This window comes from Drosophila kikkawai, chromosome 2L (assembly GCF_030179895.1).
Source record: "Drosophila kikkawai strain 14028-0561.14 chromosome 2L, DkikHiC1v2, whole genome shotgun sequence".
In the NCBI taxonomy this organism is placed as follows: domain Eukaryota; kingdom Metazoa; phylum Arthropoda; class Insecta; order Diptera; family Drosophilidae; genus Drosophila; species Drosophila kikkawai.
The window spans coordinates 3,945,568-3,970,752 of NC_091728.1; the positions used below are offsets into that span (position 1 = coordinate 3,945,568).

The 25,185-nt window shown below is 42.3% G+C and overlaps 1 protein-coding gene across 2 annotated transcripts in view; it reads right to left on the reverse strand.

Annotated features, from left to right (window-relative positions):
• Positions 1-1,904: 1,904 nt before the first annotated feature.
• LOC108086042 (Krueppel-like factor luna) overlaps positions 1,905-25,185 on the reverse strand; it is a 36,012-nt gene continuing 12,731 nt past the window's right edge. For both annotated transcript variants that reach the window (XM_070288570.1, XM_070288565.1), the window contains exons 5-6: positions 2,277-3,134; positions 1,905-2,149 (exon numbers count right to left, since the gene is read on the reverse strand). In XM_070288570.1, the coding sequence (XP_070144671.1) occupies positions 1,977-2,149; positions 2,277-3,134 (1,031 nt within the window). In that variant the 3' untranslated portion in view covers positions 1,905-1,976. The remainder of the gene's footprint in view (positions 2,150-2,276; positions 3,135-25,185) is intronic.

Sequence of the window (25,185 nt, forward strand, 5' to 3'; positions counted from 1 at the left end):
TGCAGGGCATATATAGCGTCGATCAGTGTTAATTAAGGCACCTTCTCACTTTATTTACTTTTACTCATTTGCATATGCGTTTGGGTCATTAAACCTGACCTCCCCAGTCCGCCAGGCAGCAGCAGCAGCCACAATCCACCATCCTCCCAAGATCGCAGCCAGCCGAACAGCCACACTATTGACCTGACCCAAGGCATATTAATTAACCCAAAAAACCGGTCTATTATATTTGTCTAACCTTTATGCTAAACGCGGTGACGGCAATAGCAGTAGTCGCTACTGTCGGCGTTGGCTCGTATTCGGTTATTAATTTACCAATAAATTGCCATGGCGTATGCGTAATATTTCACAATTGTGCCTTAATGACCGAGAGCGTTATTCATGCACTGATTTCCGCTGCAGGTGTCATCCAATCGAATCCGCAGTCGCAGTTAGCCAGTTCGCAACCAGTTATGCGTATTAGCCGGGCTCCCGGGCTCCCGGGCCCCCATTATCCAGCCCCCGATCCAAGGCAGTTCCAAGTTCCAAGCTCCATTGCTCCAAGCTCCGGCTTTTCGCATTGAAATTACAAATGACGAGAAATTTGTCATCTTTATTATTGCAAACAACGCGCAGTTGCCCGTTGCCAGTTGCCAGGTTGCCAGGTTGCAAAACGACAAACGACGACAATGCTCCCCTGGACAATTGTGAGTGCGTGCCTCTTGTGTGTGCCTTGTGCCTTGCCACAAAAGTCGGCGGGCAAACCCGCTGACAACTTGCCACACATTTCCGAGCAGGCAGGCAGAGGCAGACCCAGGGGCAGTTGTGGGTTAACCGCAGCAGCAGCAGCCCCCATTGTGCGCCAATTGATTTTTCATTCAAATGAAAATGGCCAGGCGGCTTTTGGCCAGGGAACGCGTAATGAGCACGGCCAAGGCTTCATCGCTTATGGTACAAAAAAGTATTCGCTTTTCTTTTATTTCTCAAAAAATAATACAATTTGTTTTGCTTTTGTGTCTGTGTGTGTGTGTGTGCTAAAATCTATGATGACAGTTGGTATGAGGCAAATTGCCAATGGGGCCGGGCAGGGCATACAGTGCGTTACAGAGCTGTAAGACAGTTTTTCTAACCTTGTTGGATAAATATAGATTAAGGCACAATAAATATAAAATATAAATATATATTTTATTTATAAGATTTCTTTCGATTGTTTGGGTTTCAAGTTATTCAAGACTTTTTTATAGGCCAGCTTTGTAGTCCTGCTTAACCCCTTTTTGGCCAACTCAACTCCCCAGTTAACCAAACTGTCACATCATATGCGTATAGTACAAAATGTATAAAATAGCCTATAGATGAGAGAATTTCTATATATAAATACATAGATACATATATATAAATATTGCTTTGCTTGGCTCTTCCAGTTTTTAATGTTGTTTGCCTCTTTTTGTGAGTTTCCGTTCTCTTTTGTTTACAATTTTCTACTTAACAACCAATAAAAATTTCATCTAAAATTAGTTAAAATTTCCACTTATCCAACTAGGCTGTAAATGTTCATCTAGAGCTATGTACACGCAAGTTGCTAGCACCAATCCAAAACTATCTGTTAGTACAATGTTGTATAATTAACTATGTAGATAGATATTTCTAAAAGTAGTAGGCTTAAAACATCCACTTTGTTAACTTGGCTTCTGAAGGCAATTGTCTCTCTGGGCCCTGAAGGGGAAAAATTTTACAAATCTTTCGCGGCCCAGAACTAAGGCTATAACTACAGCTATAAGTTGGGCTTTGAGCCCGCTTACCATTAGAAATTGAGCTACTTAGGCGATATGGAATATATCTGGTCGCGTTAAATATGATCGATGGAAGTGATTCGGGTGCATATAAATAGAGGCGAGGGGCTCCTCGGATGAGTATTGTGTCCGGATATGTGTGGAGTTGTGTATACATATGTATGGCCAGGTTGGCAGTTCCAGTTCCAGTTCCAGATTCCCGGATCCTCAGTGGCGGCGCATGTGCAGCGACAGGTGGTCCGAGCGGCTGAAGCTGCGCGTGCACAGCTGGCAGCGGAACGGCTTCACGCCCGTGTGCTTCCGGTAGTGGCGGGTCAGCTCGTCGGAGCGGGCGAAGCGCCAAATGCAGCCCTCCCACGTGCACACGTACGGCTTCTCGCCTGTGGATAAATACCAGATACCAGAATACAAGTGGTGAGAGGCGTTTCAGGGTTCGGTTAACAAGCCATTCAAATATTAACTACAAAGTATTCTTAATTAAAAGTCCCCCCTTGGCGCTGCTCTCACCTGTGTGCGTTCGCTTGTGCGCCTTGAGGTGCGAACTCTTCGTGTACACCTTGTCGCAGCCTTCGGTGTCACACTTGTGTACCTTGCGGTTCTTGGAGAGATCATTGTAGCCGCCGTTGGCCGCCGAATCGGAGCAGGAGGAGGAGCGCCCAAAGGCGGAGGCACCGCCGCCAAAGTTAATCCCGCTGAAGCTGCTGCTATCCTTTCGCGTGGCGCCCAGGGCCATGCCACCGAAGGCGGGATTGAGGGCGGCATGCGGAGAGCCCGATCCCGCGTAGCTCTTCCAGCTGGCCGAGGAGGAGGAGGAGGCGACTCCGGTCAGGGACTTGGAGGATGCACCTCCACCAGTGGGGGAGGTTTTCCGCGAAGTCTGCGTATCGCCAAACTTGTAGGGATTCTTGAACAGGCTCAGCAGCGAGAACTTGCGGTCGTAATCCTGCATGGTGCTGGCACCTGCTCCGGATCCTGCTCCCGCCCCCGCTCCAGATCCTGCGCTGCTGCTGCCATTGTTGTAGCTGCAGCTATTATTGTTATCCTCCTGCTTGCCACTGATCCTTCGGTACGTGAAGAAGAATGGCGAGGCCGCAAAGAACGGCGAGAATGGCAACTTGGACACGCCGGAGGCATAAAGCTGTTGCTGCTGCTGCTGTTGGGTGGCCTGCTGGTGATGGGGCAGCCTGGCAAAGGCCCCCAGCGATGCGGCGCCCGCGGAGGAGCCCGCTCCAAAGCCCGAAGATGATCCGCTTTGCTTGCCATTACTGTAGCCATGATTGTGTCCAAGCGCCTTGTTGGTTGCTGGCGAGGATTTGCAGCTGCCACTGCCACTGCCACTGCTGCTGCTGCCGTGCGAGGTGCTCGCTGCAAGAAAGAAAAAATTGGGAAAAACCATTTGAGATTCGGTTAACAAAATGCACAAAATACTTAGACACAAAATGGCCAAAATGGCGGGGCCGACTTTATGGCCGGCAATGCCTAATGAGACTCGTAAATGAACCGCTAACTGATCGAAGCTACCAACCAGAAACAAGCCAATCAAGCTAAGTAAATAGACGAACAGTGGAATACTCTAGCAATGATTGATTTTTTAGAGAATTTTGGCAGTAAGTCGAGAAAACAACAAGGACTTGGTCTTTATGTTCCATAGGAAATATCTATAATGAATTGTATTCTGGTAAAATATGATCTTTAATCTTTGAATATAAACAATTTATAAGATACAAGATACAAATACCTTTAAATAAAGACTACGTAAAACCCAAGAAATGTCCATCTCAAATACCAAAAATGATGATTAAATCCTCTCTGCAGGGTATTCAAATTAAAGACAGAAGGGAATGCTAAGGGGGCGGTGAATATACATTGGCTTGTCGGCCAAGAGTCTTTACACAATTTCCTAATTTCGTTTGGCCGCCTCATTGCATCAAAAACGTTTGCATGTCGCGTATTTTATGGCCGTCGGACGACTCAGACCAGCGGACAGAGGAGAGCCTTGGCTGTTGATGTGGATGGGGATGTGGATGTGGATTTGGACGCCAAGTTGGAGTCAAAGTGAGATTCAGATTCAGACGGACAGCGAATCCGTGCAGTCGTGATCCATTTAACCTGTACTCGGTGCTCCAGACGACGACTGCCACTTTCGGCTGCCAGTTGCAGTTGCAGTTTCGGCTGGGACAAGTGTGTCGATTTTGGCGCCCGCGACATCAACATCAATTGCCAGCAAAAACTGCAGCAGCTGCTGCTGCTGTTGCTGCTGCCACTCTTAACCCCCCTACTGCCCCTCGCAGATCCTCCAGACTGAAGGGTGCTTCGGTGTGCAAACAAAAAGCAAAGTTTGCCACTACACTTGTGTTGGGTCAAGAATCTGTTTACTTTTTTCTTAATAGATTAAGGGGACAGTAGCAAGTTGTCTGCTTTATTTTATGGATTATCTTTAGGAGTTTTAATTATTTTTAGGATATTTAAATATAGGTCAAACAGTTTACAAAGCTTTGAGGAGTCATTTTTGATATTATAAATTATATATTTTCTTGATTAGCATCAAAAGCAGTGTCGATATAGCCATGTGTGCTAGAAAACAAATGTAAGAATCTTTGAAAAATGTTATAATAATAATTATTATAGTGTTTTTCCTTTAGAAATATATATTTTATTTTTCAAAGAAGTCTTGATTTTATTTCCCCCTCAAGATAGTGCATCAAAGTTAGACAAATGTGGCTCTGTATTCTAATTCGTAAGATATTTATCTTTTATTCTGGTTGCCCCCAAGCTTTTCTTCTTTTTTTTTGTTTTTATTTTTTTGCCTTTTGCCTGCTTAGCACATTCAATTTTCACTCTTCTTGGCCCGGCCAACAACATCTCGTTTGTCAGGGCCCCAAAACAATGGCCAAAAGGGGCGAAAGGAGTGCAGTGAACAAGTGACCCGGGCTTAAGTGCTTTGTCAAGCCTGCAAACTCCACATGACCGAGGGCCACATGGCGGCCAGTCCGCCACACCATCCAAGCCTGGCCCGAACTGACCGACCGACCGACCGACCGACCGGAGCTGAGGAGAATGGGGTCCACTGCTCCGCTGGTTTCTTAGCCTCAAGTGCCTCAAGTGCGTTTGCGACTGTCTACACACATGTGAGTTTTGGGCCCTGGCCTGATGCATTTGTAATTTCCATGCCAGCGAGCGTTTTGTTTCACCAGCACCGGGTTATATAGTGCCCAAGGTAGCAGACGGACGGTTTACAGGGTAACTTGGCTAACTTGAATCAGTGGAGCTAAGATACGAACTATAAAATATAAAGATAATATACATTTAATCCTCCATTTCTAAATAAAAACTAATAAATTCAGAGGCGTTGATGGAAGGATATGATTAAATTGAAAATAAAACTTTCATTAAGAAAAGTCATTTATTAATAACTTATTAATTTTTAAAAATTGCTAATCAATTCTAAAAAAAAAAGTTTCTATTTATTGAATAGTTTTAAGTCCTCTAAGAGCAGGTTATAGTTATTATAGCACAATTTCCATATGAATCAAAGGTAAAGCTAAAGCATAAATCACCAAAAAAGGGAAGTTTACTCTACAGAGTTACACCTGTAGCTTTCGAGGGAGTCGGGCCAAGAGTATGCCCCGGGTTGGGGTCCGTAGTCCGTTAGCCCAGGCAGGCGCGTTATTAAAATTGATGGCATTTAATTGAACTGGCCATCAACGTCAGCCCACAGTGCTGTTTCTGGTACTCGTACTCCTAGTCGCAGTCGTAGTCGCAGTCTTAGTCTCTTACTATTTCTGTTTCTGTTTGTGCTGCTGCCTTTTCCGCTCTTTTTGGCCCATTTGCGATGAATGCCGGTAAGGGAAGTGCCAGTGAGTACAACGAGGGGAAGGGAAGGGAGGCTGGATGCTACAGTGGCATATGCTAATGCGCATTATGTGCCAACTCTCTGGCTGTCATATATTTCTCGTCTCCCAAATGGCCATTCTCCTGTCCAGCCAGGAATATAGGGGAGTATGTGTGTTTGTGTGTCTGTGTATAATCACCGCTTTTACCGAAATGCACACGCTGACTTCATATTTCTGCCAATTTGGCTTTGGCAACAGGCAAACAGGCAACAGGCAACAGGCTACAGGCTACACAACCAGCTAACACCGGGGCGACCCAGAGATTTGAAATCACACTTGTGCCTATTGCCAAAGTGGTGCAATAAAAAAAGTGAATGTTGCCCCCAAGTGGCACCCGGCAGATCCGATCCGATCCGCAGCGATGCGATCCGAGGCGATCCGCTGCGATGCGATGCTATATAGACAGGCTCCTCCATCTCATGCTCCTTTGGCGCGTCTTCAAATGGTCGTCGTCGTCGTCGTCGTCGTCGCTGTGGCCATAAACTGCTCATTTGACTTTGCTAGATTTACGTTGAGCAGTTCGCCAGTAACCCCCAGTATTCCCTCTCCAAAAGGAGCCTCTTCCCCTATGGTAGCCCCTCTCTAAGAGTGTGCGTAGTCGAACGTGCCGCCCCAGTCAGCGATAATTATGATGAGGCCAGATCGTCTACAGACCAAGCCAAGAAAAGTAGTCATCGCCAGAAGTATAGGGAACAGTGGGTTTCAATCACAAAAATTACACAAGTTTAGGTACTTTATTTTTAGTGGCAGGATTAAGTCCTTAAAGCTGATATGAAAGAGGATTAAATTAAAAAAAAAATACAACAAATATATGTAAGAGCTCAGAAGACCTTAAGTTCTTCAAACTGCCTTGGAAGCGGTGCAAACCTCAATAAAAATCTATTTAAAATATTATAGAACTTAGAAATATGCATACAAATATATTCACCAATCTCAGACCACTGTTCACCTGCACTGTGTGCAATGTGCAATGCGGATCTCGCACCAAATGCGACTGCAAAGCTTGCAACTTTAGAAATGAGAAGCAGACGCGTTGGGGAGATGGGGAGAGAGAAAAAACCCCAGCGAACAATAAATTACAAAAACAGTTGATAGGGTTTAATGTGCACTTGGTGTGCGATTGGTTATAATTGACAGTTCGCTTGGCTGAGTTGGCTTGGCTTGGCTTGGCCCGGCTTGGCTCGGCTCGGCTCGAGCTCTGCAAGTCCAATTCCGATGTCGAACTCGAACCCGGGCCCAACTTGGCGACGTGCTTGGCCAAGCACCACCAGAAAACACCACCACCGAGAGCCACCACACCACCACCATCGGCGTGTGTTACGTTTCTGGCCACTTAATTGCCAGGCGCGCTTACGTTGATTTACTAGTTGATTTTTATATGAAACTGTCGTATTTAACTTATAATTATGAAACAACATGGCTGCGTATCCGTGTCCGTGTCTAGCGATTTTCACACATGAACCGTTCGCTTTCTGGGCCACATCATTTGACCAACTTTGACTCCGGATTGGAGGAATACATTTTGGGCCACCGACGAGTCACATTGGATTTATGGCATTGCGCATACGCCGTGGGGGCAGCCGCAGCAGTTAAAATCGCCACTATATAATATATATACCTCTCTGGCCTTAGCTTCAACTCCAGCTTCAGCTTCAGCTCCAGCTCTGGCTCAGAGTCTGGCTTTTTGTTTTAGCCATTTTTCACACTCTGCGGGCGTCTTTTGAACCTTGAAATAAAAGTTTTCCCACACTGCACACACGGCAAAACATTTCGATTTTCCTTTTGGCGGCTACCCCTCCTTACCTTACCGTACCTGCTGCCTTTACCTGGCTAATCCAGCGCCCGATTCCCAGCCAGCCCAAAATGGTAACAGACGTAGACTCTGTGGCAGCAGGGAAAAAAACTAATGAGCAACAACACAGCGGCCACGGCGGAGGAGCGAATGCAAACAGCCAACTGCAAACTGCAAACTGCACCTGCCAAAGAGAGCCACAGCCAAGAGCCATAGATCCCAAAAAAAAAAGGCCAGAAGAAGTCCAAACAGATAATGGTGATACGACAGATACCCTTATGGATAAAGGAGACATTACTTATAGAATCAGGTACTTGAGTTTTTTAGTTTCTATTGAAAGGAAATTATAGAATAGGTTTAATATTCAAAAATTATTATAAATTGTTTATAAGTTTAGCAGTTAATGGAATTTTTATCAAATTATTAAACACATTTTAAATTAGCAAGTACATATTCTTTCAAAAACAAGACTGATATGCCCTCTATACCCAAAGGGTATTTGCAGTCAGCGAGGGCTGCCCACAAGAAAATCAGCAAACAGCATCGCTGAGACGTTGGCGGCGCTTCGTTAGTGGCTGCCGTTTTGTCCCTCTCCGGAGCCCCGATCTCCTATCTTCGAATCCCTGGGTCGCCAGGCCAAGACTACCTTCCCCCCAAGAAAACGCCTCGTCCTCCTTCTGACTCCCACAGGTTTTTTTTTGTTTTTGTTCCGTTGATTTGTTTTTTATGAGCAAATTGTGCAAATATCTTTAAGCTACAGAAATAGCTACAAAACGGGAGAAAAAAAAACGTTGACAACTAGATAAATTTAAATGAATTTCTGAGACTCATAAGCTGACAGCGAAATGGTCGATCAGAGTCGTGTGTTTAGGGGCATGCCTCGCATGGAGTTCTTGATCAAAAGGCGGTAGCTGACAGCCAGCAAAAAGCGGACATTTAATTGTTTTTGCTACCAATTATGTATTTGTCAAGTTAATTGGTATGTCAACGCAACTAGTTTTTAGACCAGCTCCATCTCTCTCCCCAATGCCACCGACTCGGGCTTGTAGTCGTAGTCGGCGATGGAGTTTGGCCTGGCTAACTGGAGTCATCAAAGCTGACCACCGCCGGCGGAGCAAACGCCTGACGCATTGTCAATAAGCCGGCGACGACTCACGGACAGATGGACGTACGGACACCGGACATCGTCGAAGATACGAGCACAAAAGCAATGCCAATCATGCAGGCATTTTACACCAAGCCTTCTAGTCGAAGCCAAAAAGCCAAAGAGCCAAGAGATCCCAGATCCCAGAGCTTCAAATGGGCACCGAGAGAAAAGTGTTTCACTAGTTTTAAGATAAAATCTAGAGAAATCTTTGTTTCTTAAAGAATTGGTAATAAAAGCAAAAATAATATTCAATTTATTGATCACAAAAAGAGCTAAATCTTCATTAAATTCAATGCAACATTTGTGTAAATTTTTCTCCCAGTGCACCGGCAACTGCGAAGGTGTGAAATAGCTGGCCTGCCAGCAACCCAAAACCGGACCCGTTTCAGGCAGCTTCGCTTGTCGCCATTGATTGTCAGCGCGTGTTCCCTCTCCTGGCGTTGATGGATGGACGGATGGATGGCCTGGCTGGGATGGATCTGGTCAAGTTGCGAGCGGGATTGGGAGCGGCAAAAGGAGGAGTGGGGAGCGAGAACTGAGAAGGAGTAGCTGCAGAATCCCCCTTCTTTGACTTATCGCCCGATCAGTGAGTGCTTAACAAATGCTTTACGCTAATGACAATTTTGTTATACATTTTATGCATGCACAGAGGCACAACCAGATCGCGCGCATGGCGTATACGCAATGTCCGTGTCGATGTCCATGTCGATGCAATGGCGATGGCGATGCCAATGATCATGATCACCGGCCAGATAATGACGATTATTCCGATGGTAATGATGATGGCCTGAATGTGGATATACCTGTGGATGCGTGTGCGATAAGGCGACGGCAGCCGATGTCCGATGGACACAGCCGATAAATAAATTTATGCACAAACCAGACGAGGCGTAAAATGCGCAATTTGATTTAATACCCATATAGGTGCTATGTGTGTGTTTGTGTGTGTGCGTGTGCAATGATAATCGATTTATGGTGTGTGAAGTTTGTTTCCTTTACGTATGCATTTTTTTTTTCTGTTTTAGCCTGCCGCGATTCCGTTTTTCTCCCCTTGATTTTCTGTGCGATTTTTCTTTTTCGTTTTTTTGTGTCATTGCTAATTGTGTACAAATATGGACAAAAGCGTGGACACGGCGAAGGCGAAGGCTTTCTAAATGGCCAGCAAGTAGGCAGAGGCTCGCTCTCGGCCAAACAGTTGGCAACAGTCTACAGGTTCCATCGCATCGACTCGCCTAACAGGCGCTTTAAAATGCCTGCGAGAAATAATTTATGCATTTCTTTGTCTGCCGGCCGAGATAAACACAGCCATGGCTAGCAGCAGTTTAAGTGGTTTTTCTTACCACTATATATACGTGTGTAAAAAGTAAGGAAAGAATTCTGATTGGGCTGAGGCATTAAACGATCATTTTATGCAACATTTCATTGATTTATTGATGTGCATACGTAATCGATGGGCTGGCTAGCTGGCAGAGGGACCTTCTCATGCCTAACTTTACACAAAATGTCTTTATAAAAGCCATAGTCACATGTGTGTTTTATGTGGGAATGGGTTAAATGTGGCCAAAATATTAAGTCATAATAGGATTTTAAACATTCAGAATAGTTTACATTTCGTACTTTTCTTATATATTCAAGGCATATATGTGATAATCCAATAAATTTGCATAATAATTAAAAGAATCAAAAGTATTTACCAATCAAAGGTTGATTGATATATCTTAAATACACTGTCAGATTTCATTAGGTAGCGGTCTAATCAGTGTTACAATGCATAAAACCAACTTTACGAGATTAATTAATGTTATTTATCTTAAAATTAGCACACTGCTGTACCGCGGTCATTATCGAAACGATTGATCGATTGTGCCTGTTAAGCACCGACTTTTACAGCCCTCTAAATCCCCCAAATGTGTTTTTGGCCCGATCCTCGTCAGACCCCAAAAGCCTCTATGGGCTTTCCTTTGGTGATTGTGGCTGTGTGGCCGCTGGGATAATTGGATCGCCAGGCTCCCAGCTTTTTGGCCAGCGAAGTTTGAAGCTGGAAGCTGGGAGCTGGGAGCTCAGAGCTTGGAGTCGGTGAGCGGTAATTGCCGCGTGTTAATTCAAACAAATGTCGGGGATTGCACATTTAATGTGAAAATGAAGAAACATTGCGCACACACAGCGGCCAAAGTCCCAGTAAAGTGCTTGTGTCTGTGTGTGTTGTATTTATGTGCTTGCGATTTGGCCCCAAACGAGCGACTAGTAAACTTGGCCAGTAATGCACTGTTAAAAAATCAAAAATAGTGCAAGATTTAGGCTATATAAATATACTTTAAAATATAATTTGTCTCGTTAAAAACCTTAAATGTATGAAAGCTCAAATTTGAGTTTGCCTTTTTAATTCCCCAGTTACAGAAACATTTAAATGAGATTGTTTTTCAATCGACATCCATCACTAGCATTTTATAGATTTATCGAAATCTCAAATAGAGATGATAATCATATCCTTTTGTTTAACTTAAAAATCTTCCTTGCTGTCCCTTTTCATTTTCTTTTTATTCTTAGGACTTTATAATTTATTTAACCAATTAATATTTCCCTAATTAACATGTTTCCTTGTTACTTTTTTGTCCGTGCAGCACGCTGGCTAGGTGGAGCGAGTGAAATAAATGATCCCAGCTTCATGTTTAATTTATTTGAAAGTTAACACACATATAACAACGGCAACAACAACAGCTTTAGCCTGGGGAAACAGAAGAAGACGAGGCCGGTGACTGTAAAACAGTAAAACGCAAAAACAACACAGTCTGCCAACAAAAACAACAAAAATAAAAACAAAACGAATATATGTACAAGGTGGAGATGCCTGGACGTTTGTTGGCCATTTGGCTGGAGAGCACGGCATTAATGCGTCGTAATCACACTAAGCAGACATTAAATGCGTTTTCGCTGTTTGAGCACCACCACTACCAGTGGAGGTAGTACCGCCACTATTACTATTCCTATTACCACCGAGAGGAACCACCAAAGATCCACACACAGATCCAAGCCACAGTGCGAAAGGAAGGCTGGCTGTTAAGACCAAAGCTTTAAATACCCTTAAATGTTGTTTTTCTTCGAGTTATATTAGTACCTTGTTTCTCATAATTATATAGTATATATATTTATACCCTTGCAGGGTTTTATAATTTCAGTCAGAAGTTTGCAACGCAGTGAAGGAGACGTTTCCGACCCTATAAAGTATATATATTCTTGATCAGCATCAACAGGGGAATCTTTCTATATATGTCAGGAAGAAATCGATTTTTTGGCCATTTTTGCAAAATTTTATAAGGGGTTACATCATTAAAATTTTTGATTTTGATAAAAAATTCAATTTTCAAAATTTTTAAATGAAGTATGCAGATTTATTAACTGTAGAAAATCTTCCACAGAACAGTTTTCCGATTGAAAATTAATGCTCTTTTGGCCGAGTTATGATATTTTTAATTTTTTAAAAATCAAGAAGTTTTTTAATATAAAAAATCCGATTTTATAATACAAAATAATATTTTTCCAAGTCAAGGAATCATTTCCGACCCCATAAACCATATATATTCTTGATCAGCATTAACATGCGAATCTTTCTAGACATGTCCGGAAGAAATCGATTTTTTGGCCATTTTTGCGAAATTTGATAAGGGGTTAAATTAAAATTTGCAAAAATGACCAAAAATTTTGATTTCTTAAAATTTTAAATGTGGTATGCAGTTTTTTTTAATTAATAAAAACTAACACAAAACTGCTTTCCGAATCGAAATTAATGCATTTTTGGCTTAGTTATGATATATTTTAATTGTTACCTGCAAGGGTATACAAAGTTAGCTTTCTTTCTTGTTTTATGTTTCTTTCTTAATATACAATTAATTATTAATGTATTGGCAAACTTTGACATTATATTTCAATACCCTCTTGAAACAAAGGGTATTGAAAAGCCAGACGACGACCAACCAGGCGAAGAGCTGCGTCTGCCTGTAAAAGTACAACATCTTCTTGTAGCAGCGCCTAAATGATTGATAAAATAATTGCTTGCACGTGATGCCACAGAGAGAAAAGGAGAGAGGGGTCTGGGGCATCAGAGAAGCAGGGAACCGGAGAATTGGAGAAGTGAAAAGAGAAAGGCCTTACCTCACGCAATTCCTAAGGCTACAAGACCAAGTGTCAACACACTGCCTGGGAATCCCAGGAACCTCCCAAAACAAATGAAAAAACGAAGCCCCGAAAACTAGAAAGGAAGTTCCGAAGATTAAAATACTCTATCTGGTGAATAATCATAATAGTAAATACTTTACTTTACTTTCAAAACAAAGTCACTATTCCAGAAGCTTTTATAGGGAAATCTCAGGAAAGCTGAAAATATTAGCAAAAAGTATACAATATCATAAATAAAGTTTGATCTCTTCACATTATAAGAAGTCTTGGAAATCCCCACACACTTTCCAAATACATGAATGAAATTAAATCTTATTGTTTTCATAAATGGTAAATAGGGTGCTTTTGGAGTCAATTCCACACAAAATTAATATAATGACATAAGAACAAGGCATTTAGGGAACAAAAACCCTTTAAAGACATCAGAGACATATAGTATTTCTATTTTTTAAATCATAAAAAAATACAAATTCACAAAAACTAGTACCCAGCCCCGTCAATCAAGGATAGAACATTAATGCCCTCTAAAGCATAGCAATCCAAATTCAAGATTCGGTTCAAATACACCGAAAAAAGCATGGCAAATCTAACGAATTATAACGTGGGAAACTAACCGAGAGAGACGGAAAGTGACTGAGAGAGAGAGGGCACAAATTGCCGCAGTTAACGGTTCCTGTTTCATTGCAAATTTGGCGGCTGAGCGGCCAGAAAACAGAAACAGAAAAGCGGAAAATCCCGAGCCGAACGATGCAAAGAAATACAGAAACAGAAACCGAAAGACAAGCGCCTGAATGAAGCTTCCAAAAGGCAACATCGAACGAGCGACACTAACGGTACAGTGGTGCAAGGATACAAGAAAATTGTAAAAATATTTCAAAGAAAATTAATGGCTTTTATATCCATCAGTTTTCTTTAAAATGTGTTTGTAAACCTTAATGCTACTCTAAAATAAGGCAAACTTACTTATCACTAACTCCAGATTCAATTATTTTTCCAACAATTCAACTTGAGAATTATAAGAATTCCAAGGGATAAGTTTATAGATTTTATTTAGTAATTACGTTTCACTACCTTTTTATACCCTCCCCATTAAGCTTTCTATACCTCTTGCTTCCAATTAAATGAAATTAACTCTGTCCTACCAAAATCCTTTGATTTTTAAAAACAATTTCTTGACCCACGGTGCCTTTGCATCTTTGGCAATGCCAAAACGACTGCTCCACGACAAGTGGCCCCCCGCACGGATCTCTGCCCGCCCACTCGTGCGCCACATTATTTCATGCAAAATCATGCCATGGGAACCACGACAACCGACCGAGCGATGCTCCGCAAGCAGTCATCCTACCGTCCTCCCATCACCGCCCTAATCCCCCCCGGACTCCATCGGACGAGGCAGCAAGCAGTCTAGAACTATTACCCCAGTCCCTGGCCATGGGACAGCATCCGACTGCAACTAATGCACAATCATCGCAGATTATTTCATTTAATGTCAATACAAAACCAGCAAGAAGCCATCGCAGGCAGCCTCCGCTGCAGTTCCTCCTTTTCTGGGTTTATGCACCGTGAAAAAATATGATCAACTAAATATATAAAAAAAATTAAAAATAATACAACATGTTTAACAAAGAAAAAGTCTTAAATAGGACATTTTTGGGATAAAGAGAACAGTGTGAATATATCTTTAAGATCAAGGTAAAAATTGCAATATTTCCCAGATATTTCTCAGATTTCTCTATTATTTATAGCTTTGATTATCTAGGTAGAATTTCTTTCCATGTACCTTCAGCTCCGTTTCCTTTTCGGTTTGCGACTATAGTTTGCCCTGGGACCCGGGATCCTGGCGTGCATCGAAAGCTGAAAGTTTGACACTCCAATTCTCAATGCCGCTGGGCAAACAAATTGAGTGTAGAGCGCAACGGGGGGGCTGCTGAGGCGTTTTGCCCGTTAGTGTTTTGCAAACGAGTTTAAACTGCTGTTGACTTTTGAAAAGTTTAAGGGCCCGGGTTAGCATCGAGCTGGGAGCATCGAGACTCGCCGACGAAGGCGATCCCATAGCCAGTTCCAACTCCTCCATTTGACCTTGCAAAATCGATGTTCAATGTTCGATTTCGGCACATTTTCGTTGGATTCGCTTTATTTATGGCCCGGTCGTTCGATATTTATTTGTGGCTGTCTCTATGCCCAAACCGATCGCATCCGTCATGCGCCTTTTCAATGATATTTGAAGTGTGCAATCAATTTTGGTTTCTGCGGTTGGAAAACACAACACAACAACGCTTTGCATATCGGGGGAACGATTGAGATTTACCGAGTGACAGAAGATGGGGAATTTGCTATAGCGGAAGTTATTGAAAGTGAGGTTTAAAGGGGAGCAAGTATATATAATTGATAATTGGTTTATTAAGGTGGAATTTATAAAGTATCCTTTGATATAAAAGCTGTCTATATGGTGGTGAATTAATTTAAGACAAGTTTTGAAAAAGACTTGAATAAATAAATAGAAGCAGATCCTAGAAAGGTAATTTTTAACTTTGAGTTTTACTTGTTTTTCTTAACTTATAATCTTTAAGGAAAACAATCAATTTTAACCGCAATTAAATATGAGATATTAAATAAATATAGAAAACCATTAAAGTCTCATCCATTGTTTCCAAACCCCCATTAGGAGCTACTACTTACACCTCTTTCAGCCTATGCTTAATAAAGGCTTTGTGGGTAACCCAAGATCCCATCGGAGGACTCCCATTTCCAGCCATTTCCCACAGTTGGCCATAAAGTATTCATAAAATGTAACCCGGCTCCCAGCTAGCAGCTCCCTGCTGCCAGCTATCTTCCTTTGGCCATCAATTGAGCTAACAACCACCCACCGAAGCTAACTGCTCTGGGGACTAACAAGCCAAGTAAAATATAAACCGAGCTGATATCGGGGCAATCTTTTAAATTAATTTGTTGTCACCAGTTTGTTGAAATAATCTGGCGAGCAAAACAAATGTTAGCTCCAATCGAAGCCAGGTGGGTGGGCACCACCACCAGCAGCCTCGCCAGCTCCACCAACAACGACCGGAGGCAGCGACACATGCCGGAGCTCACAGCTCGGACCCAAAACTGCCCAACCCCAAAATTGTTCACCTGTCAAATCAGCGAGCTGCGATCTTTTATTGGTGGCAAGAGGCGAGCGCCAATTGTTGCTGGCCGCAGTAAGCTGCCACTGCAACAACAGCGGTAGGGGCAGCCGGAGCAGATTTATTTATTTAAGCGAGAGCCAAGCTGCGGTGCACCCAATTTCAAATGGTGCTGGCTAACCCAGACATGCACAGTGAGAAATTGAGGGGAAAACTATCGAAATAAAATAGTTTAATTAAAGAGATATTTTTGTTGTAAATACTATCAAGGCGGGAATACAAAGTAGAGAAGAACAGTAGGAGATATTAGAGATATTACATTGATTATATAATATTCTAAATTACATTTAATATTCTTTAATTAAACACTTTGACAGGTCTTTGAATCTTATGAAATCCAACTTATTTTGACTACAACTATATGTATATATAACAGCTTCAACTTTCAATATTTAAGATATATATTTTGACATAAGACAAGTAGTATTTCCGAACTCTTAATAAACAAATCTATTAAACTAAGATTTATTTTCTTTTATAAATTATTCTTACTGTAAATTGGTCTGTCGATAACATATATGTTTAATATATATTAACCAATTACCTAAATGATTCACTTAGTCACTGCCACATCAGATTTTCCACGGGCCCCTGGGGGCCAGTAACGTTTAAAGTGGAAAATCGTGTGCCATAATTAAAGCAAGTGTTTCCGAAAATTGTTTACGGATAGGATCGATTTGACATGGGGTGGTCCAGGCTATGGCGGCTAATGGTAATAGTTTATAGTAATTTCTCGCAGTGCTTGGCAACAAATGGAGCCGCTGCCTGAGTGGCTGGCCTCGTAAAGACTTAATTAAAGCGCTTGGACCCGAACCCGAATCCGAATCCAATTCCGAATCCGCATCGAATCCCGCTCCGTCTTGCTTTGGTTTTGGGTTGGTGCTGGGACTGGGGGATTGTGTTGTTGGCCGTTGGCCGAGCGATAAATTCATGCCGCTAATTTGGCAGCGTTAACTCAATTTGTGACCACAAAATGCACAATTTGTCGCTGATTTTGATTGCCCATTGGCTTGAAATTGGCCTGCCTGTGGTGTGTGTGTGTGTGAGAGAGTGTGTTGTATATTGGCCACGCCCCGAATGCTCACCCAATGTGAGCCACCTTTTGTCTGTGGCTTTTTTTATTGTCTAATTATAGAGTGCCGCTGCCACAGTCTGAAGTCGGTGGTAACTCGGCTGGAGTCTCACTACCCTGCTCCTGCTCGAGCTGGAGCTTCCAGCCAGCAGCTCCACCTCCATTTCCATCCGGAGTCGTACCCACAGCCATCGTCATCATCTCACGAGTGCATCCAACCGCATTCGGCTTTATCGGGCCTCGCAAATCTCTTCTCCTCACACAATTGACTGTCGGCTCTTTTCTTGGCTACGATGCTTCCAGCTCTGAGCTCCCAGCTTCGAGCTCCTCCAACTTCACGGGGTCCAGTGGGGTTGGTCTATAAAAAGATTTTCCCATAGCTTTGCCGCTTCATATTTTAAACTGATAAAAGTGTGAAGTGGCTGGAAAATGTGGTTCAGCTTTATGCATAAAGCGCGGCAGCCTTATAAGGCTCGCTCTCTTCTTGCGAAGTCAACTCTAAACTGCTAACGGACTGGGCACGCACTCCGTGGCACTGGCTAACATCTGCAGATACAACTCTTGGACTAGGAGTCAGACTCGATCCGATCCACTAACTGCCTCATAAATCTCGGCAATTAATTTCTTAAAGTGCAACACACTCGGCACTCCAGCGGAGAGAGAGAGACTCCTAGCCGTGACAACTGTCACCAGCTACACACGTTAAGTAAATAAAAATTTGCTCACATTTGTTTTTCCAGCTTTTTGCGTAATTTGCGCAGGAATTTATCACTCGCTTCGCCTTCCTGCAGATTTGCAAGATGATTTAGGGCAAACCACTTCTTACGCAATGGGTTTTCGGAGGGGAAAACTGGCTGGAAGTGTGCTTAATGAGAGGGAAATTAATTGGGGGATTGCTCGGTGATTGGTAGGAAAGTCAAGGGATTAGCTTTGGGCATTGGAATGCTAGAATGAAACATTAGGAGTACTTTAAGAGTATCGAACTAGCGATTCTTTATTAATTCATGTAATCAAGGAAGGATACAAAATTAACTTGTAATAATCCATTTGTATCCTACGCCTTCACACTATTAATTATCTTCCCTAAATCCTATTTACTTTTACTTTCGTTAACCATATCACTGATATTTCTCACACTGATTTCACAATCGAATCCATCAACCGAATTTATATGGTGTTTGTGGCTAAGATTGCTTCATTAGGATTACTCCATTCGCCAGCCTTAATTTCCTTGTACGATCTCTCTCAGCTCACACACATTCAAATCGTTAGGCCGAAATGTGCACAATTTTATTTTGCCAATAATTTGCGAAAAAATATTTTCACGAACGTGGGAAAACCGCCGCCGACGACGACGACGACGACGCGACGTCTGCTGTCTGCTGTCCGTGTTGTAATGGTGGTCGTCGTCGTCGTCGCCGCCACCGCCGCTGGTCTCCTCACCTCACCGGTGGCCACCAGTCGATCCCTGATCGGGACCAACCGATCAACAGCAGCAATCCATGTCAAACTGAAAATTCAACAGAATTCGAGCGAAGTTGCAGTCGCAGTCAGCTGAGCAACAGCCAACCAATTATTTTTATCGATTTGGTTGCAAACGCAGACGCAGGCTTTTCATAATCAAATGTGTGTGTTTTTCCTGTGCGGCATCAATGCTCAGGTTACTACAGCTCCCAGTTCCAAACCCAATCCCAATCCCAGTTCCAATTCGAATCCCCATCCGAATCCGCATCCAAGCCAGAGTCTGGGTCTTGTGGACATGTGGCAGGCGCAAATGTGCGACTTGTTGTACAATTTCAAATTGAATTAAATGATTGAATGCATGAATGACTGACGCTGGCAACTGGCAACTGGCAGACAGTGCAGACAGAAGACTCAGGCAACGAACGCAGATTGAGCTCAGAATGGCACTGAGAGGAAAATAAAGTAGGAAGTTATGGTAAGGGTTAATTAATTATTTAAAAATGTAGTAAAAGTCTTTAGATCCTTGATTCTTGGAAAAATATTAAGACTGCAGGTACATTTCCCCACACATAGACCCTCAACCAAGTTATTTAATATATATAATTCCCATTCCTACCCACCCATTTCTCGCTGTGCAAAAAACCCTCTTAGTCAGGTCTCTCCTTTGGCTTGCCCGGCGAGTGTTGAAAATCCTTTCAATAAATAGCTAAAGACAAGTAGCCGTTAAAACGCATTCAGCTGATTCTGGTTGTCGCCGGTTGTTTGGGAAGTTGTTGCTGCGAGAGGCCAAGAGTGTTTGATGGTGGCTTTTTGGCCATTTGATTCATGATGCTGCTGGTCCGAGAGCTCGAGAGTGTCTGTCTTGGCAGTGCACAGAGCTCAGTGCTCCGTGTGGCATGTTTCGTTTGTTGCGTTTTTGATCGCAATTTGACAATGCGAACAAACACAACAGCGACGGCAACAGCAACAGCAACCAAATCAGCAGCAGCAACAGCAACCACATCATCAGGAATTGAAACTACAGACGGACAACGCTAAAATGAACATGCGCCCGCTTGTCATTTAACATTTTTATGATTTCCAACATGCAAAGGCAATAACATTGTGGCCAGAAAACATCGATGGGGAAAATGGGAGGAAAAGAGGATAAGCGGGGGGGCCTTAACAAGAAGGAAAAACGGGGCGGAGAAGGGGGAGGTACTGCTGCTGCTCCAACTGCGAATGGGATGGATTTGGGAAAATTGGTCTTCAGTTTAGATTTGGCTTTTATGGCTTAATTGAAATGGCCAACTAATGAATGGGAATGGCCAAAAGGAAGGCATTTGCAATGCCAAATGGAGATTGCCAGCATTTACATACATAGCTCCTTTGGCCTGCCATTGCTACCATTGCCACAAATCCCCCCCAGAGACAGGGACACAGACAGAGACAGAGACATACGGACAGAGAGAAGTATGTACATGTTGGCCAGGAATTTGAATGGAACCAGTTGATGGCCCCCGACAGGACAGGAAATTGATTTAGGATTCCATTCTGCCCCTCCCAGCTGTATGCTTTTTATGTCCCATTACCATTAACGTGCACATTAAACGATACATCAATGTAATTGGATTATAATTGTGGCTAGGTTACGTTTAGTTAATTGCCTTCATATTTTCTCTTAGTTTTTTAACTATCCCGTTAAATGATGGCTTTGAGTTTTCATTGCGGAGGAGGGAGCAAAGACAATTTTATATATTTTATAAATACTTATATTTCCCATTTTGTTGTTTGTTTTTTTAAGAACCAGAAAAACTCTAAGCTATCATAAATTATTGTTAAACGCAGGCTGTAGTTTAAGGAAAATAATAAATCCAGTATTACCTTCCAAAGTAAATGCCCTAAATCCTAATAATTATATAATTTGATTAAAATATAGAAAGAAAATACTTTATTTCCCCCCAAACACAATGACAAAACTAACTGAAATCACTTCTCGGAAACCGATCGAAGACCAAATTTTCACCACTTCCGATGACAATCGTTAAAGTTGCTCTTGACAAGATCGATGCATGAAATGCCCGTACAATTTTCTTGCTTTATATATTCATTCCATTGTTGGTCGTGAAAAAGTTCCCCCGAAATATCGAAAAGCGATCAAAATTACTGCCAACCCAGACAGCCAGCGAGACAGACTGTGAGAGAAGATGGGGCGATCCGATCGAATTATAAACTAAACCAATCCGACCTGAACCGGGGCTGGATCCATTGATGTGATGCCCTGCACCGAGTCAATCTTCCAGTGCCACAAGAAGACGATAAACAAAAACAAAAAGCAGGCTGGCAGGGCAGCGGCAGCTAGAAAAAATAGAACGTGAGAAATAATATTCGATGAAGCGCCAAAGTAAACGCTTCGAAAAGTTGTTAGTTTATTCCTCTTGTTGCTGCCCGTCTGCAGCCCATTTTGCGCCTTGTACACGCTACCTTTCTGAAGGTTGATTGTGAAAGTCACGATTAAAGCAAAGTCACACTCCCCGAATCGAATGACGAACTGCGACCGAGGGCCGCCTCGCTCTCCGGCCTGTAGATATAGTATATACATTCGGTTTGGATTTCTCGCTGTTCATCCAGAATTTAGCAATTCGACTGGCGGATTTTTCTCGCTTTTCTTTCATTTTCTGTCTTTAGTTTTTTGGTGACAAATTGGCAAATTGGGGAGTCAAATCTGCGGTGGATTGCGCGTGTCATTAAAACGCCGACGAATCGTTTGAAATACACCGACTGCATTCAGTGAATGAATGCAAGTCTACTTGTGGTTTTTAAGGGATCATTTCAAAGTGTTAAGAGGGGGGATTTCACAGGGGCAAAGGAGGAGGCAGAACACACCTTCGCCTGGCGAATTGCGAAATTGTCGCCGCTTGGGAGACACACCCCGCCGTCGGTTAGAAGGGAAAAGAGCCAAGACGGAGACGAACCAAACCCGGAGCTGCTCTAAGCATTTCTGTCACATTTATTATAATCTTATACCCTTTACTAAAACGAGGGAATAACTATTTGAATTTGGAAGGAACTTACTAAATTGTATAAGTTTTGGGGGTAAACTTATGGCAAGAAAAATATTAAATATATTCTAAAATAACAAGATCTAATAATTATTTTATATAATTTTTATTTTATTTAATAATAAGACAAAAATAAAAGAACTTATCATTTCCTTATTCTTTGGTTAATATTTTGAGTAACAACAAGAGTATTTCCCATTTCTGTTTACCCAAACCTTTCGGATTTTCCCACTTAATATTTCTTTCTAAATCACTTGAAGCTAGCTTCCAATTGCAGACTCCGATAGAGTGAGGGGAATGGGAACCTCTTGCCGACTGCCACAGCTGAGTGAGTGGCTTGCCACATTCTACACCTACACTTCCATTGACATTCGTACACAGAGAACAAATAGGGAAAACTACATAACTATATTATAATAATTTTACGATTCAACCAGGATTTATAAACATGGAAATAATATTTTTTCGGCTAATAATTAATTGATTTAAAAATATAGATTAATATAAGATTTTTTAATAGTTTTCTCCCTGTGCCCCCAACTGGATGCTCCCACATGCCTCTGCCGGCTGCTATTGCTCTTGTCGCATATCAGTTACAAAACGCAGAAGAGCGATCCACACCCAAATGGCAACAACACGGCACAGTCAACACCCAAGGCACACCAGGCACAACAACAGCCAAGAAACTTCCGTAAGCAGTCGACAGTTTAATGACTTTGATGACGCAGCGTGTGCTTTCAATTTACAAATACAACTCGACTGCCAAGGCTCCACTTTGGCTTGGTGGTTATTGTTGTCGATCTGTTGCTGTTGCTGCGACTCTTGTGCCGATGTTGCTGCTGCTGCTGGGCGTGAGGGTGTTGCCGCATGGGACTGCGTTCCGTGGGCGTCTCTTAAGTCGTTTTATTATTTTTATTTTCTTCCCATTTGGCCACTGCAGCATCAGCGTTTGGCAGCTGTTTTGTAAGGAAAGATTTGTGGCAAGCACTTGGGTTTCGTTCTCCCAAGGTAGCCCAGCCTTGAAAGTGGATATAAAATTGCAATCTAGGTCAATCGGTCAACGTAGCTAATACAAATTGTCCTTATAAAGTGAAAGATTATAAATGTCTCCTTATAATCCCACTTTTGATCAGTTACTCTCGTATTTATTCTAGCTTTATATAAATGTTTCTCCAAGTAATTCATTAGAAACTCTCTATAAAACCCAATTAAATCAAAACTAAACACTTAAAATTCATTTTCCAATCTTGCAACATTTTCAAATAGTTTGCCTTTAAGGAACCCAACAGAGACAAGAACTTCAAATGCCATTAATAGCCATTTTTACTGGCTGACAATCCAATGCGGCAGCCAAATTCTTTCGATTTAATCAACGTGACAAACTGTCAACCGAAAACCTACGGACATTACTCATACGCCACATGGGACTCGCGGTTAAATAGTTGATGTTTGCTGAAATTTATTTACATGTTTAATTGATGCCTACGATGCGATATTGTCTTGGAATCGGAGTTCTCGTTTTTTTTTATTTATTTTACAATAACTTTGAAATTACTTGCAATAAATTTTTGGTTTGGACTTCTGTTTAGTTTTTTGAACATGTGCCGCGAAAATGAGCCAATTAAAGAAATGCTAACAACCGCCGAGAACCGTAACAACCTTGCGACCATAAAAGCACCAACAACGAAAAATTGGCACACACACACACATAAACGGACGAAGAGAAGAAGGAGCTGTAGAAAGGGGGGAAAGAGGAGAAGGACGAGGGGTCTTCCTGTGGCTCTTGGCCAAAGTAAAACCAATCAAGTGGCGCACAGTGTCACTATTACCACCTGACATTTACACAAATCTTGCTTTATGCCTCGAATGAAATGAAACAACAACAGTGCGACCCAATGGAGGTAAACGAAGTTACACAGAGAGAAATATATTACTTTATTGTGAATCTAATACAAGGGAAGTATAATTTAAGGAAGGGACTTATGGTGAATTCAAAACTTTTAAGATAAGTACATAAAATAAAAATTGTTAGCATGTATTTATAAAATGGGAAATATAGGTTAAGATAAAGTTACCCTAAGATTCCCAACTGGTTATAGCTTTGGGTTAAGCAACCAAATATAAATCCTAATAAAACACATCACTTATTCTGCCAAAAACTACATTTTATGTTGGTTATATACTCTTCTTGAAAATGTTCTACCTAAAGCCCTATTTCGTGTGTAATATTTTTCTTGCAGTGTAATCGTCGAACAAACAAACCAACCAGCAAACGACAACGACGACTTCCTAACAACGCCGCCTGGCCCCGCTTGGACTTCTTGGTCCAAAACTCTGCTCTGTCCTATCGCAAGGCAGCGATCAAGAGTGCTTGGACCAGGCTCGGATCTGGCTGGGACTCAGTCCGAGGCTGGGGCCTCCGCCGGAGAGCGTACAGCAGCCAGAAGACCAGGCCGGGCGGCTTATCTTAAGAGCCGACCAGCGGCAACACAGGCACAAACACCGAACGCCGAACACCGAGCTCCAAACTCCCAAGAAAAACTCTTTTGTATGCTGAGCACATGCGATGGAGCTCCGCATGGCCTGCCTGCCTTAAACTGATCGCTAACAATCAATTTATTGATTGAGGTCTCAGGTGTAATCGATAAGAATGTTTTTTTTTTTTTTTGTTTTCTGTTTGTGCCGCGCTCTCCGCTCTGCTGGTTTTTGTCTTTTGTCAGTTGGTTTTTGCTTGACTTAGTGCTCCAGTTTAGAGCTTTTTGCCGGGGCTAACATATGACATGGCTACATGACATTATCCGATTTCGATCCGCATTTGTTTATCTTAATGCATCGATGCGGCCCAGGTCGGTTATGCAGTTGCCGTTGCCGTTTTACACATGACTTAGCGATGGACACTTGACACGGCATCGATGGCATGGAATTAAATCGAACCGCGCAGAGGTGTATCTCGCAGAACAGACCCCGATCAATCTATAAATTCATTTAAATTAGATGATCTGTTAAAAGAGATAAGAGGGGCGCAATGAAATTAAAATATTATTAATAAATTTGCAGAGTTATTTAAAGGAAATTCAATTGATATTCGTTCTGAACTCTTCATTAATTTTATGTCAGAACTCTATTATCTTATAGGGCTAGTTTCTAATATATTAATTGAAGTTTTAAGATAACATTAGGTCTTAATTTGATGTATTGTTAGAGGCTCTGATCTATCCTAAAAGCTTCAACTATCTTTCTCTTTTTCGTTTCTTTTTTCCAATAAACTTTATTCAATTTTTATTAGTTTTCCCCTAAAAAATCTTCCTTACTCTCTCACCGTAAATATTTCCCGATAAGAGTCAAAGTTCCTGGCGGCAGAATGCACATATCTGTGACCTGCCATCGGCATTCAGATCCGTATCTCGCCCCCATTACCAACGCTAATCTCTGGACCCGAGACTCTTGCTCGTAATTAGCCGCCGCTTGGGGTGAATTGAGGAATCGCTATTCGGTATTGGCCGGGTGCATATGGCCCGGTGTGGCAGAGCTGCTCCAGGCTGGTGGGCGTTCTCCTTTAAGAGTTATAAGCCAAGTGGCTGAAGTCGATGTTTATTGCAGCGGCGGTGGCTACAGATTTGGTTAACAGTTAACAAGCTTATCGAGCTCGATA